At 45.3% G+C, this 16422-nt stretch overlaps 1 protein-coding gene across 3 annotated transcripts in view; it reads left to right on the top strand.

Annotated features, from left to right (window-relative positions):
* The first annotated feature begins 422 nt into the window (after nt 1-422).
* The window catches only part of LOC111245274 (uncharacterized), a 344964-nt gene continuing 328964 nt past the window's right edge, over nt 423-16422 (top strand). For 2 of the 3 annotated variants that reach the window (XM_086979177.1, XM_086979174.1), the window contains exons 1-2: nt 423-809; nt 1808-2132. In XM_086979177.1, coding sequence (XP_086835303.1) covers nt 2031-2132 — 102 coding nt within the window. In that variant the 5' untranslated portion in view covers nt 423-809; nt 1808-2030. Of the gene's footprint in view, nt 1071-1807; nt 2133-16422 lie in introns of all 3 variants that reach the window. The other variant, XM_086979175.1, reaches the window with a different exon arrangement.

Raw genomic sequence — 16422 nt, 5'->3', positions numbered from 1 at the left:
AGAAGAAGAGACTGGTCAACCTGTTGGGCATCCTCGTGAGACGCCTGTGTCGAAGGTTAGGTGATCAGGTCCAGGAGACGGCTGGGATAGAAAGGCCTCACATCGCACACATTCAAAACAGGAGAACAACAGACTCAATGGATGACTCCTCCGCCACTTCAGCTGTATCTGTATATGCTTACCACTTCTTAGACCCTGTATTAGGCAGCTGCAGTAGTTGGCTGCCAGGGGCAAATGGAGCTCGTGGATGCTACCGAGTTAGAAAAGGAACGGGCTGTACAAATTGTTCTGTGACTACCCTGTTCAGTTGTAATGTTGCTTGTACAGAAAGTGGAGACTCATAGATTGCAAGCGTGTAACATCTTGCATTATGTGAATTAAATAATAGGCTATGCAAATATCTTAAAGAGTTATAGTCGTAAACCTCTATAAAAATAATGTATGGATATGTGCATGTAATCCGGAATCATATGTGAGCACGCATTGTAAAAAAAAACTCGCAGTTTTTCTCTAGAATCGACCACTTTTTCTAAATATCTAGATTTAACTAAAGTAAACATTAGCGCCCTTATAGTTTAGTGCAGTGCCAACTTACCTTATACCAAGTAGACAAACTAACAACACGAAACGGGGCGTCTTCTGAAACACGCACTGCAGAACGTGGCGCAGGTGTCGCCGTGACCAACGAAGTGTTGATGGGCTCTTGATGAGAAAGCAGCTGGCATCCGGCAGCGACGGACCAAAAAGCGATCCGACCCAGTCGGGGAGAAATGGGTAGACATTTGAGGCTGGAAGATGAGACTAAAGTAGTAAGTAGATCGCCGGAGACAAATGCGGGAGGCTTATGATAGACTATGCATCTACCGTGCTTTCCTGTCTTGAACAGAAGCAGCAATCCCACACATCCCAGGATGCACCCTTTGCCCAAGCTGGTAACCATACTTGCCGATGAAGATCCTTGTCCGTTACGGTTTGTATTATAAAATAAGCAGTTCATACCGGTGTCAGAATATTGTTTGGAACTTGTCTCGCCCGTTCGCGTGGATCAAAGTTCGTAGTGCATTCGTGAAGTAAGTATTAGGTTTTCTTTGATAGGGACTGAAAAATGATGTTACAGGTGTGGAAGTTACGATACGCGGCAAACATTAAGCAATATCTAGAGCGACTATTTTTATCGTACCAAGTAATGAGAGGCATGCATGGCAGACTTTTTCTGAAGCGTTTAACGATAAGCAAAATCATGTAAAATTTCGTTCTTTACATTGTTTCTATACAGTGTTATGAACTAGATATCCAGTCGTCGCTGACGGTACTTTAGTTTCCCTTGCCCCCGTACATTTTTTGGCCTTCCTCTTTCTTTATGTTTATACGAATTTCCTTCATCGTTGTATATCCTCCATCTGACGTCTATAACATACGGCTCGTTTTCGTCGTCTTTGTTCTCTTAGTCATCATTGCTACACTGTTTGCCACTTTCCGTCTGTTATGACCGCCGCTTCTCGTCCGCTGTTCTTTCTTATGTACAACGATGTCTGTTATTCCTTTTCGTATTCCTAGCTTTCCTACTTTTTCTCTATGTTTATTTTGTTCAATATATGTACAGTTGCACGGTCTTTGCCGTTGCCACTGGCATCCCGACCAAAGGACCAAAGCCTGCTACCCAAGTCCTTCTCCATTGCGGAGCACTCCTACTACAACTGGTAGTAGTTGAAGTTGTAGAAATAGAAGTTGTCGCAGTCGAAAAAAATACAGGAATAGAGATAGAATAGAAGCTTAGCTGTTGCATCTTTTTCGATGTGCATCGCAGATAGATGGACGGGTGGGCAGCAGCTCCGGACGTCTAAAAGGCGCGGGCCGCGGGCGGCAGCTAGAAGTGAAGCGTAGAGAATGGAGAACAGTTCGGATCGAGACGGGAACCGGCGGAATAACTAGCGCATAATAGCAGCACATCTCCATGGTTGCGCGCAGAAGCTTCTTTGCCGACGTCGTCACCAACAACAACAGCTCTCACGACCACAACAACAACTACAATGACGCCAACAACAACAAGACAAACAAGAGCCAAAAAAAGAATGCGGAAAGGAAGCCTTTTGAGTAAACTCCTGTTTGGCTGGCTGCAGCTATTGGACTGGGTAGGAAAATAGGCGTAGTCTCACTGTAGAGCGTAGAGGTATAAAGAAATATAGGTCCAAGTGCCTCTGTCCTATGCGTGGAGCGACTAGCGCACGTCCTTTCACCTCCTCCGCCCAATTCTTTACATCAAATTCGCCAAGCGGTGGGTTGTTTGTGTTCATCTGCGCCGTTTGTACAGACCAGCGTAGAAGGCAAGCGGCCTACGTTGGCCAATAAAGGCTTAGCCTGGCTTCGTCGTCCTTTTGTTCTTCGCTTCGTACTCCGCCCCGATTTTTATGTGAATTTTGCATTTCTCTGTCTTGCTAGCGGTCCTTTACTGCCTGAAGACTTACTGCTTCTCCTGCGGATATGTTTGCCAGGTACAGTCTAAGCCGAACCGAATTAACCAGATGCCTTTAGTGGGTATCTGCGTTTCCGTTCTCCTGTGCTGTGGCGACCTTTCATCAAATTGTCTTCTCCACATTTTGGCACGTTCGTGAGTTCAATTTGCCTTTGCATGGATATCATCACCAGGCACGCAGCTATACAAGTCTGTGCCCACACAAGTATCCATATTGCTCAGTGTCCTGAAAGGCGTGGGTGAACGACTGCTGGCTTCCGTAGGCTTCTTGTTTTGCACGAGGTTCACTTTGCGTCATCGTCGAAGTACTCTCGCAGACAGGAAGAAAACTTGTAAAAGAGCAAGACGCTCCAAAGATATGCTTATAAGCGTAGGTTCGCAACAGAAGTACGCCAAGGACTCCTATAGGGGCTGTTTTTTCCATCTTCCAAAACTGGTATTGCTTTGGGTACAGTGGCTCATCTAATCTTCGTCTGATCCTCTTAGACGTCGTTCCGTCTGGATCGACTACGTTGGGGAGATTAGCTTGTCGTGGACTACAGTTTCAGGGGGTGGTGGCAACAGTTAAATCGACGAAAAAGGACACCGAATAAAATAAAGGTCTGCTATCGACCATTCTTTTATTTTCTCGCTGTGTATGTAGCTCGGTCGAAATGCGTGCTAGCTAACGGCTATACGCAGCTTCCCTTTTAGGTAGAGACTAGAACACCGAAGCTGCATAAACTAAACTGGCCTATTACTTAGTTTTTAGATTTTTCTAGTCGTCGACAAGTACCATTAGTTTTATTCGGCTAGCACCCTTTAGACCGGTAGCAGCAGCATGAGAGGGTAGCAGCGCCGAAGTGTCATACTATAGTTATAGTAGCTGATTGGTTGTTTGCTCGTGGAGACAAGAAATGGATCAGGAGAAAGCCTTGTTCAAACAACCGCTTCCAACGTCTGCCGATGTTCAGCCCTACCATCGATATCAACGGCACCTACAACGGCGACTGCGAGGCTTTCCACCATCCACCGCTTTCCACCCACAGTAGCAGCAAGCCCCCTGTCCCTTCCCTTATCTATCCATATACATAATATATGCGGAATATTCTGCCATCGTAGTCTCGGTCAGTTCGATTGGAGCCATCTGCTGCGGCCGCTTCCTCTCTCACTCCTACTGCCACTATTGCGGGATTTCTGCTCCTTCAGCGAATTCTGCCGAAAGAGGGCGAGAAGAAAAACCGAGATGAGAGGGAGGGAAAAATCATCTGGGCGACATTGGGTTTCGGCACTGCCGTGAAACCCCGTTTGCTTACTGCGCTATTTGATGGCATGTGTGGCCGGGGTAGACGTGCTGCTGCATGTGCGCCGGCTACCGGATGAACGTCTGCTGGCATAGTGTAGCAGAACAAGCAGCAGCTGCGAGTGAAAGCCAGTTTCAAACTTTTCCATTTTTTCCCTATAAGAAAGAAAGGGAGAAAGGAACAACGTTAGGCAAACAAGAAAAAGTAATAAAGGTGAAGCTCGTGCGCGCGCTTCGCCTATAAGAGTTTGGACATCAATATACGTTAGTGTACATGGGCGTGCGGTTCCGCGCAGTACAGGTATTTTAGGTATTACTGCTGATTTTATTCTAAGTTTTTTTCTTGTTTTCTGTCGCTTTTTTTCCCAATGAATCAATCAATTTTTAGAGTCGACAAGCTTCGTTTCGTATGTACGGGTAGGCAATTCTATGATGCGACACTACTACTAGCTGTTGTCTCCGAAACGCTGAAATTGATAAGATGTTGAGCCACAATACATCGTTTACGTTGCTGTCTGTCGTCTATTTGTATGTGACAGGTATAATTGTCGTAAAGCATTCTTGTGGCATTGAAAACCCTGCCATACAAGGTGTCGTTCATGTGGGAATAGTACAACAGAGACCCCATTCATATTGGCGTATTGACTTGCAGTTCAACACGCATATATATATATATGAACGGCATATGAGCGCGCACTTTCCACATATCCTTATGTCGGCACGCATCCATAGTGCGCGTAGAAATCGCAACTCTGGTGTTGGTTCGTTCCTCCTCCCGCTGAGAGTTAGAGGCTCCGGCTAGCAAAGTTTAGCTGAACAGGGTTTGACTGGTGGCCAAGCAGCTCCAGCAGCAACCGACCGACCGATGGCATCGTCTGCTTCGTCGAGAAGAGAGGGAGGAGGAAAACAAAAAAACGACGTGGATTCGGACGTGCATGGCTTGCGTTTTTCGCTGCCACGACCGTTGAATCTTCTGCTCTTGCTGTTTCTGCGCTGTGAGGAATTCCACTTTGGCATTGATGATTTGACCCCGGACACTCTACCTCGCATCGTCCAGCCTTCCACATGCTGCATCTTATGTCCATAGGTTTCTTCATGTGGCAGCTGGGGTTTCTACTACTAGCGGCAGTGGCTGTTTTGGTGTATGGCTCCTGCCTTTCTGTAGTTGCCTTGACCAAGGCCCACAGTTCCCCTAAGCAGGACCTAATTCTTTGAAGCCACTGGAACAGCTAGACTTGTATCTGACGTGCGGGACCCGTCTATCCCCCATCCTGGAATCATCGTCGAGGCTCCGACGCAAATACTGCCACAATAACTGCCTCAGCAGGACCAGAAGTTTAGAGCTCACCGCGATAGCAGCAACACTACAGTCGGCCTGTTGGGCCCCAACACGCCATTGGTCAGGCCGTTGCGTTTCCTTTTCTTGAATTGTCCCAATACTATTTTTGGAACCTTCTTATAGCGAAGGTGGACTAGCTGGTCGCGCCTGTGGAGTAAACGGTGTCGGTAGCGCGACAGGACGAAACTGGCGTGTCTAACAGGGATATCCCGGTAGTAAGTCTCGTTTTCCGATTTTCCTAAAATGTAGTCGTATTTACTACACTAACATTGAAGTCGGGTTCGCCGAAGGGACGTTTACTCCTGGTCATGTGCCTACCAATGCGCTGAGGTAAAGGAAGGCAGAATTTTGTTGCTTGCGAACGCAGACGACTAAAGGCCAACGCTAGAGGGAAACGTATCTACGCAACTGTGTTCTTTATCTTGAAAACCTTAGATCAGTCAAAAATATTATAGCCTGTTAGACTAAACTGCTGCGAAAGTTTGGAGCAACAACTACCTGTAATATCAAGATAATGATTCTAATAATGTCTATGATTCTAATTACAGGTAAGTTGAGTGATGAGTGAAGTTCATTCCTAAGATCATGCGAAACCATATGACTCAATACCAACTATTCAAGAGGTAAGCGTTAATTCTTTCATGTTATCGCTTCCAAAATATAGCTGCCTCCCGGAAAGGAGCTTCATAACACTAATCAGTCGGACCAACTTCATATGCTGTTCGCTTGTTCTTGTGTTTGTTACGGTTTATTCCTGTTGAAGCAATGACAAAACGATTATTTCGTCTCGCCCCATTTCCTCTCCGTTATCGTCATCTGTAGCTCGTTCCCTAATATTTAGTAAACACAAAAAAGCAAATTCGGGTCCCGTTTCCTCGTCGCAAATTACACATGATCCCGTTCATACATTCGTTCTAAACGATTCCCGTACTACTTTCAGTACAGTATTACTACAGACCCCGACATTCATCGATAACTAAATGTCGTTTCTGTTTATTGAAAGCCTGAAATGTTTAGGCGAAATCTTACCATCAAAACATTCTGAAGACCGTTTTCGTCTCAAACGCCTTTACCACGCCGCTGTATCAAGTCTGCTGCTGCGATGCTGACCCTGGTGGTCGTTTCTGGGAGGTCTCTGATGTTTTTTTTTTGTTAGCGTCTAGCGTTCATCACTAGCACCAACGAACAGTCATTCTTCGCCGCAGTATGTCTAATGGAAATTTTCGTTGTAAGGCTGGCAGGCGTGCTCGTAACTCGTCGTAGTGCTCGCGGCAGCCGCGGCAGCGGTCGTGGGAAAAATCAACTAGACCCACCGACGCAACGACGCAAAGCTCCCCTATGCCGCTGGCAGCCGAAATCGCTCCACTGGTTTCGGTGCTTGGGGGAGCGTCGGCGCGGAGCGCTCACACGATCGCAGTCTGTGGCCATAGGCAATAGCGGGCAGCATAAAGTTTAGAAAAGGGACACAAAGCATAAAGGCAAGAGATAGAGGCATGTTATCGTCCTGGGGGGGGCTCCTTGCTCTTTAGAAGAGAAAAAGGGTCTAGGAAAACTACTGCCACTTTCGCTACCGTGGTCGTAGGTAGTGCTCCATCGAGAAAAACTATAACGACAGCAGCAGCAACGGTGGCTTTAGCCGGTTGCTGTATGCGATGAAGCACTCGGAATGCTTGGAGTGCTCGGCTACCTCCGCTTCCTTCAATGCTTCGCCGTGTCGGTCGGTGCCTCTTTGCCGCGCCGAAGCTCCCGAGGCCCTCGAAAAGTAGACTTAGATACAATTCAAATCGTTTCCAGTGAATACGCTCCTTCAAGCGGACGCAGATTTGCGTAGTCTTCTGCAAAGAATAGCCCTGGAATAGGCCTTTTACGACTAACTTCACTGGTGCTCCTGATGTCACGATTTCTACGACCCGGCCGCATCACCACTTCACAGCCGTTCTACTACCATCATTTACAATTGCGTAATCATTTTGTTTCGCCGTGGTCTCGAAGAAAGAAGACCAATTTCATTCAATTTTTCATATTTTTCAAAACATTTACTGGCCCACTGATTTGTACGCTAGTTGACTAGAATCGATTCGATAATTTACGGGGAGCACAGCGACGGGGGAAGGGTGCGTATTTCGCTCACGGGAGTACTATATAGAAGTGAGGCAAATACATATCTGTACGGAGTCATAAGGTTTCTTATCTGTCGGAGACTGTGTCGAAATGTCTACTTTACGAGGCGACTGCTTTGAACCGGTCGGGAAGGATTCACCTAGGACACAAACTGGACGCATAAACCAAAAGTAGCAGTGGTTAGGCTGACTGAATGGGAAACGTCACAAGCACGACGTTATGTAGATTTGTTAAAATAGTCTGAAGAAAATCTATATTTTTTTCTATTTAAGTAATTACTCAAGGGTTTCCCTAAAAGATAGAAAAATATGGGTATGTGTATATTTAAATAGGGAACTTCTTTGCATGCATTTACTGTTATCGTCGATATAATGCAAAAGAAGATGGGTACAACCGCTTCAAACCCTGTAGATCTATTATCTACAGATACTGGATGTCGTTTTAGCAACGTTGTTATAGAAATAGCAATGTGTTATAGAAATATTTTCATTAATCATTGTGACACTATATAAAGCCTCTTCGTGGATCCTATTCTGTTTAGATCTAGTTCGCAATGGCTTCTAGCATCTGCCCTTAAGCCCGATGCTTATAGCATTTGCCGTACGCGATAGCGTATCTATCAGCCAACTGTTTTACACAACAGGCACTTATAATCATACATTAACAACAAGATATAGCCGATGCAAACACACACAGGGTGCCAAAAAATCACCAGTTACAAGTTGGCATGAATAAGGGAAGTCTTGTCCGGAAAGAATCTCTTCAGTGGACACTGACGAGCGGTCTGATGGGTGTCCGCAGGGCATTCTCTGCTTCACACAAGATTACCCCCTGAAATCATCTGTGAAATCGACGTACCATTTCCGGTGGCATTTCCTGATTTGTTTATCAACACTTGTTTGCTTGTGAAGCACTGCAAAATGGGTGTCGCCTCTTGGTTGGGGTTCGTTGCGCTGCTCAAGAGGGGAACATAGCCATCATCTCTATTGAGCGAAACCCATAGCGAGTTGTCTTTTTGTGGAACCTCCGTGCTGTTTTTGCTCCAGCTCGCTACGAGGATTTTGCAGCTCGCGAATCATGTCAGCCTTGTTTGGACTTTTTGGATTCGTTAATACAACAAGAGGAAGGTAGATCTTTTCTCTTAAGTCGTTGTTGATATTTGTTTGTTGACATTAATTACCTTCATATATATATATATATAAACATTAACTTTTCGCTTTTCTTAAAGATTCGGTATCGTAATTACTTGAGCCTTATTTATATAACAGGTGGTACAGGCATCGTCTCTGAGCAAAAATGCAATCAAGCATGGAACGACGAACGATAATAACACTTTAAAATTTAAAACAATTGCACAACAGCCACATATGTAAATGATTTCTCATCTACTGCTCTTCATCTTTTCTGTTTCATGGCACCAGCTAATGATTTCTAAGCTGGTGATAAATGATATAAACATACATGCGACAGGGGGACCTTGCAAGGTATAGATGGGCGCGAGACTCGACGATGATCTCTGCTTTCGCAATTCGGTAACTGGCGGGTGTCTAGCGTACATCACTACATAAGACCTGCATAGCCAGACAGTGACAGAATGCGCCTTTCGACAGGTACTCTAACCTAACCACCTATATCTTAACCTACCACACTGCTGATACTTCTTCAGACAGCCTTCACCACTGTCTCGTATTCAGTTTATGTGCGACGGGCAGCCTCATAGGGGCGTCGTACCTATGTTTTTGTAGGCATAGATGAATCACTTAGCTGTCTATTGTACGTTACGTTACATCATATATAATGTGTAACCTCATTGGTGGATTCACATCGAACAAGCTAAACAATGCTGGAAATGCCAATGGAAGATTTACCTCTTTCCTGCCCTCAGAGATGTTCTGTGATGCGGAACTGAAATGCCGATCCGAACAGAGGCGGAGCCAAGCATTCCCAATGCTCGTCTATTGTTGTCGTTTTTGTCGATTGCTGCTGCTGGATGTTGCAATAGAAAGTTGTGTTACCACTTGTGCAGTGCGGCGAACGTTTTTTTCCCATTCCAGGTGCGCCGATCCTTTTCCTCTCTGCTTTCGCGCTTACGAACAAACACCAACAATAATAGCAGCGGCAACAGCCCAATGGTAAATACACTAGGCAGAAGCGTTAGGGTTAGGGACAGGGGCAAAGGCAAATATCTGCATGTCATGATACTTTGCCTGTTTTCCCAGTCCCCCGCTTCCACTCAGAGCAAACTCACTGCGAAAGAGCAACTCCATGACCTTGATACCTTTGAAACCGGCTGGGGGCACCGCACATCTCTGACGACTAGCGGAAGTCGTCTTCGTTTTCGACATCTTCCATTTACTGCTTAAATTATGTTACTTTTGATAACAAAACGCTGGTAAAGTCTGGTCTGCTTAAAAGAAAGGTAATAGGCCACAACATCACCTTCCCATATTCAAGCGTATTTTATCGACTGGTTTCTTATAGCAAACAAGCTCGCAACGTATCATACGAAAAATGTTACTTGTTCTTCGTTAAGTCTATCGAAATTGGTTGGCAATGGTTTTATTCTAACGCGATTATACCTCAACACGGTTTGATTCGGGACAATTTCTGTTTTAGCTTCACAAGTGCTCCCGACGACTCGGATCATCTCAAGATCATTTACTGTTTCAGACAGAAGCCTTTTCTTGGGGGGTCACCCAGTGTCTTGTATCGCCGGTATTCGGGCACCATCCGGCGATGAACTTCCTTTGATTCTTGAGGCCGACTGTTCAAGTCCTAATGTCCCATTTCCGCTTTAAAACGGAAGGGGGTGGCTCTCCGATGGCAATGACACGAAGGGCCAGCAGTCGCCTTTCGAGCTCCTGAAACAGAGGCGGCTGCCTCTGAAACTGCCGGCAGAGCCAGACAGTTGTGAGACGAGCCGAGCTCCGGAACCTCCCACTTTGCGATCAGACTGCCAACCCAGTGAACAGCACCGGTTCTTGTTAGATGGATAGCCTAAGTACAGTTTTCCATTAAAAAGTAACAGCACCTTTAACGATTCTTGTTGTTTCAATCCGAAATGCAATACGATCTGGCTAGTTTACAGTTTATTTGGTCGTACAATCATCTGATTGACCTTTTAGATGGATAGAATCTTGCTGAACGTGAAAAGCTATTATCAGACGATACTGTCAGAGTTGTTCGATTGAACCTGTCAATCTATTTGAGTTTAATGTGTGTAATATAGAACTGAGCCACATTATCAGGCTCGAAACTCGAGCCCAATACAAGGTGGGGCAAAGCTATTTGACAGCTTGGGAGCTTCGTTTTCCATCTGTGAAAGTTAGTCGACACACGTATGTTATTGCAAGAAAGACAACACTTAAAAGCAGTTTTATTTATTGAAGATTCTCAACTCTCAAGTGATTTACATATACATATATACGGGGGTATATATTCTCTGCGACTGCTGGCAAAGGCACCTCAGAACGGTGCATCACTAGTATTAGGCAATCTAAATGTCCAATTAGCCTAATCAAGCTTAACTCTCCAGAGCTCTTTGCGAGTGTTGTATCACGCGCCCCCGCACGTATGCCCATGTCTACGGCGAGCCGGCGCCGATCTGGGACTACGACGACGTTGTCTGCATATTTCCGGAACTAATGCGCTTATTGCAATTGCTCGTTTCCCTATAGTCCGTCGGGTATCGGCCCTTTTTTGACTATCTTCCCTCGCCTTCAACGATATATAGACGCGCTCCACATTCACCGAAAGATGAGCTGGTACGCGAATTGCTTTTTGGTCAGAGCTCCACTCCCATACAGGCTTGCAGTTTACTGAGGTCTAAGACCAAGATCTCTCCATTGGTTATGAGAAAGACCTGGACCACGGAAGGTAAATGCTACTTTCGTAAGCGGAGCTTCCCGTGGTGCCATTTCGTTACTGAATGCTGAAGGTTAGGTTTGATCAAAATCTCCTTCGCCGATATGGCAACCGTCTGCGAGCGGCTCTGGGTGGTCAAGGAGACTTTGTAGGATGGCCAAGATGCATAATACTCCGGCCGCTGGTTCGCTAACGATTGGATCCGGAGTTTAGCTCTCGACCTAAATGAGTATCTCCCTGTAATGGAGGCTCCTTGGTGCTTCGAGTTGTAGGTGCTAATCTCAAACTGCTCTGATAATTGAATCGACCGTTACTCGTTTGTGTATGTATAGTTCTTAATGATACAGTTAATCTCAATGCACCCGGGTCATCCAGACTTGTCCAAAAAATTTAATGTATCTTTTCGGTGATAGGATATTTGTCCTTCCTGACTTACGAAGAACGCGATAATCAGACATTTATTACTCATAATAATAATAATATAAATCCGTAATACACGTCATACTATGCTGCGAACATGCTGACTGCTGAGAAAAAAACCAGGTACTTCGCTCATGCTCCAATATGATTTATATGAATCGCGTAAATCAGAGATACAGACGGGGCAGCGCAGATATTGTCAGCGTTGTCTGGTTCACTAATGCGAAATTGGGGAAACGGCATACGATATAATTACATGGGAGCCAAGAAAGGAAAACCCTTGATAGGGTATTATCCATATCATTATATATCATGGTTTGATCTAAAATCACGAGCGTATTTTCAAAGAGTACGTTCACGCAGGATATAGCTTCTTCAGATGAAAGAATCAACCCATGCAATGCTCTACAATTAGAAAGACCTGTTGGCTGGAACTGGGTCATTAACTATTTTGTTTCCTGTATTATTATTACTGCGTTCTATGCTATGGGTTTAAGTACAGGAAAAAGATCCATCGGGTGCGTGTCGGGTAAGGCCCATATCTAAATAACGGCACATACATGATTAATGAAGGCTTTCAGCAGTTCGGGCTCTGTGCCATTGTACTTCAAGGTAGCACACTCTTCAGAGTCTACGTACCTTTGATTGTTCCGATAGAGCCTACGGTTGTCAGTTATATATCCGCAAGCAAGCATATAGCTAATGAGATGTGCAGGGAGAAGCACATGTCAGAGCTCACGCTTACCGGCGCATTGGAGCAGTATATAACCATCAAAACCATCAGGCAACAATCACCAAAGCCATCAGGGAATAACCATCAAAATCATCAAGTAACAACCATAAAAAAGCTATTCGATCGATAGTAAATATGAACGTTCTTGAAGGATAGTTGCTTATTTATATTTCGATGTCGATGTGTTCTTTATGGATAGTCTAATAAGGCTGCGATTTCTTGCATCATAGAGCAAGATAAAGAGTGTGAATACCCGTTCTATGGCAATGGATTTGGAAGGACAAACTTCGCGATCGAATGTTACGCCTCCGTTCCATACTCGCCGCGCTATGATTCATTGATTCATTAGTTTGGTTTTTTGGATCCCTAGCTTTTCATAGTTCGTTATTCAGACAAATGCCCCTATGACTTTTGCGAGCAGGACTGCCACCCAGCCGCTAAAAGCTCCTGTCGCTTCATAACTCTTGGATTAAGTGGGGCTAGTGACTCGCTGTTCTCAAACAACGGCTCTGCCTAAACGGCTCGATTTGGTAGTTCATAAGGAAAATTCTTCCCATAACCATCTCTCTGTCATAGCAACACGGCTCCTAACGACCGTATATCTCTATGGACAGTTAAGGAAATCGCGAAAGTTTGGAACCCCCGTACTATTCACCTCCTCGATATGAATGCTGAACGCCTTTCTATTACTTCATTGCCATACGGATCTATAGCTAACACTGTACGATAGAGTGCAGTGTGAGAAGGGGGCAGCGGGCAAAGATTCTAAGATGGAGAGAGGTTAACGAAAAAGACGCAGTAGAGAAGAGGGCCACTTAGTTTTGATGGTTGTGGCAATTGCTTGCAGATACATCGCAGTAGAAATGCTAGAGGCTAACCATTGTGTGGCATATTGTAGGCAAGTTAGCTGATTTAGAGATTGGTCTGCTGCAGCTTTGGCCAGATTTAACCAGCGCGAGCTGTTTGACCGTCTGTCGTTCACATTGACACTCTCATTTTTGTCGGTCGGTTGGTCGGTCGCTCGATGAAAACGACTAAAAAACAGACAGGATATCAACTACTACCGCTGATGTTATTACTAGGGGCAGTAACAGCAGCTAACTACTCCCTATTCGTCGAAGAGGCAATGCGATTTGCCGTATCCTGGGCTTATTGTGTTTTTGTATGCCTGCGAGGCCTTCGTGGCCAAACGACGCAGGAGTGTGGCTATTACACAGCGTATTGGTGATCTTCAAGGTGAAGAGCAATGGAGTGGTCTCGATAGCCATTACTGATGATGGCAATGACGGACTCGCAAGAAACAGTGGTAACGTCTGCTAGGCTGAACTGGCCCAAGGCACAGGAGTTTTTATCGCACGAACAGCTGCCGGTTCGCCATGCAAGGTCGACTCAAGCTAGGACGAACTGCATGCATGCAAGAGGCGGCGCCGGTCAATTAAAATTCATATTGAGGACAACCCTATTTGAGTTCGTACAAAAAGATAGTATATTTGGACAAAATTTTACTTCGACGACTCGGTGCGTGCACCTATCAGCCGCGAATATATTATTTAGGTCAAGGAACAAACATGAATTCTCTCGTTCGCTTCAGATACACGCGACTCTGGGTAAGCCTGAACAACCTATATTTGCCAGCAGTCGACTGAATATCAGTCACCAGTGACTCTATGATGCAACCTGCTGGTTCTACTGATTCAAATGACGACATCGGCGAGGTCAACGTAAGCGATTGTAAGAAAGAAGTGACTGGCTTGTTCTCTCTTGTTATCGTTGCCGGGGCCAGTGTCCAAAAGTAGTCATCGTAGTTTTGGTTGTGGGGAGAACTCCTGTGAAAGAAATGCATTCGGTAGGGGAATGGCAACGTTGGTGTAATAGTGCGCCTTCTCATGGCGCCATCCCTACGATATGTGTTTGTATACGAGGGATATGCTATAACCAGCCCCAGCGGCCCTGGCCGTAGGACCAGAGCTATGGGAGTCCTGCGCGCGTCGTGTCATAAATCAGCCCGCTCGGACGATCAGTAGTAGCTGATCGCAGGGTGGTCGTCGTTCATCCAGACGCGCGCCCATGGTGACTATCCCTTCCCGCTGACCAAATGAGGCCCGTTATTGCATACAGTAGTCGGCTGTGGAAGACTGCCCCTTTGTCCCGTTTCGCCCCGCTAACCACTGCATATGCAGGGGGCTGTTCCGCCCAAATGGCGTACATTGCTGCGGTCGACGATACCACAGCTCTGTATGTGCCACTATACTGCCATTAGATCGCCTATGCTGTAACTAGTAGCCGCCGCCCCCTCTGTGTAGAAAAGAAAGTGAGAGCTTGGTCTCAGTTGTTACGACAGCCCCTTTTTTTTTGCTTGCCTACATACGACACAGCATACATATTATATATAATATATACTATATAATTATACATATTATATATATACCATACATGACTATTTTAGATACGCAATAGGGTCTGACGGAAAAATGCACTGACATATTTCAGACGTAGAAGGTCTTTAGACAGTTAGGGGTCTTCGGACCTTAGATTCATATATAAGTCTTTTTAATGGCATGTCTCCGGTATTTTAATTACTGCTATATATATATATATATATATATATATATATCTTGGAAACGTGTCCAAGCATCGATACGTTTAATCGTCCGAGTATGAACGGCATGAAGCTTCCTTCTTTAATACATTTCCGAATCCTATTACCTCGTGCGGCATAACCGATTTGAGTCCGCATCATTTTCAGAGAATATGCCAACTGTCTCAAATATGCGGCATTATCGTAGGTGTTGAACGTTCGCTGTTTAGCTTCGGAAGTTGCGATTTGAGCAAATTTGGCTAATGGCGATAGATCACTAACCATGTACTAACTGAAGACAGTGAAGCCAAAAGCTTTTAAATCGAGCCAGTTTTACACGACGGATTTCGTCTGCTTCTTTGGGTCTTGCCTATTTGTCTTGTCTGTTTTAGTGTTTACATACATGTGGTCAGTCGTCTTGTTCTTGTCTCTCTCTCTCTCTCTCTCTCTCCCCTTTTCCTTTTCAATCGTTCCCCCTCTCACTGTTTCTCTCGCACGGGCAAAGGGGGCGGACAATGCATAAATCTCTGTCCCGCTAAATACTGCTAGGACACAGTGCACCACTGAGTACATAGGCAAATGACGCAGAACCACGTAAGCATATACACACGAACGAGCGGTCCTACTCGAAACAGCCGACATGCGCACACATCCAAATATAGGGACACATATAGGGAAATACACATACATGTAGATCTATATTGAGATTAGGGGGCTCTCAAGGAGGTTGTGCTGCTGCTGCTGGAGGGCGGTGAACAGAACAAGATATATCGCCATCAACGCCATCGTTGTTATTGCAGCATATCTGAGTCATACAAATGACCGCAGCAGAGTGGACCGACATGGAAGAGGAAGCGTAGAGTCTATGTGGAATAAAAAGGAGTCTGGGCGAGAGTTTTGTGTCTGGTGCCGGCAATGAAGGGTTCGGCCAAGAACAAACGGCTGGAGGGTGACCACAACGATTTGCTATTGCTCCGATTACAACTGCTACCGTATATCTACCGTTGTTAGCATATGCATACGGACATGAACGTTCGTAATACATGTAGCGAAAGCGTCAAGTTGTGAGCTGAGGTGTCGCACCAGGTGTGAGGTGAGGTATTTTTTGCAGATGGCCATCAACTCTAATTCGTCTCTATGGAACCCTAAATGAGGTAATCAGGGAGGCCGGTTTTGATGTGCTACCTGCTCAGGCAGGGGTTATCAGTAGGAAACTACATTAAGCAAGTTCTTCGAAGAGCTAAGGGTCTGTAACTGTTAAAGGGCTTTGGTTAAGTGGCAGCCTCGTATTTCTTCCGATGGAATCGTAATACCCATAGGAACAAGAAGTTAAGCTTGGTCTTTTTGAGTAAATAACTCTCGGAGTATATGAAGTACATTTAGACAAATTGAGTAATGCAGGATGCAGTGTGAGGGCAGGTCATGTCTTACGGGACAAACCGAACCGCCGAGATAGGAGTATGCTTAAAAAGACGGCTATACGTGTATTGTATAAAAAGTCCAAGCTGAACAGTCCTTGTCAACTCCTGGTCTGTGTCACTGGCTCAGCAGAGCGAAACAGATTTTATGAAAATTATCCTCTTATTGTACCGAGACTCATTTTCATTTATAT

The sequence above is a fragment of the Varroa destructor genome, unplaced genomic scaffold, assembly GCF_002443255.2.
Source record: "Varroa destructor unplaced genomic scaffold, Vdes_3.0 BEIS01000002.1, whole genome shotgun sequence".
Lineage (NCBI taxonomy): Eukaryota > Metazoa > Arthropoda > Arachnida > Mesostigmata > Varroidae > Varroa > Varroa destructor.
Note: the sequence above shows the minus strand (reverse complement) of the source record. Positions and strands in the feature narration are given on the sequence as shown.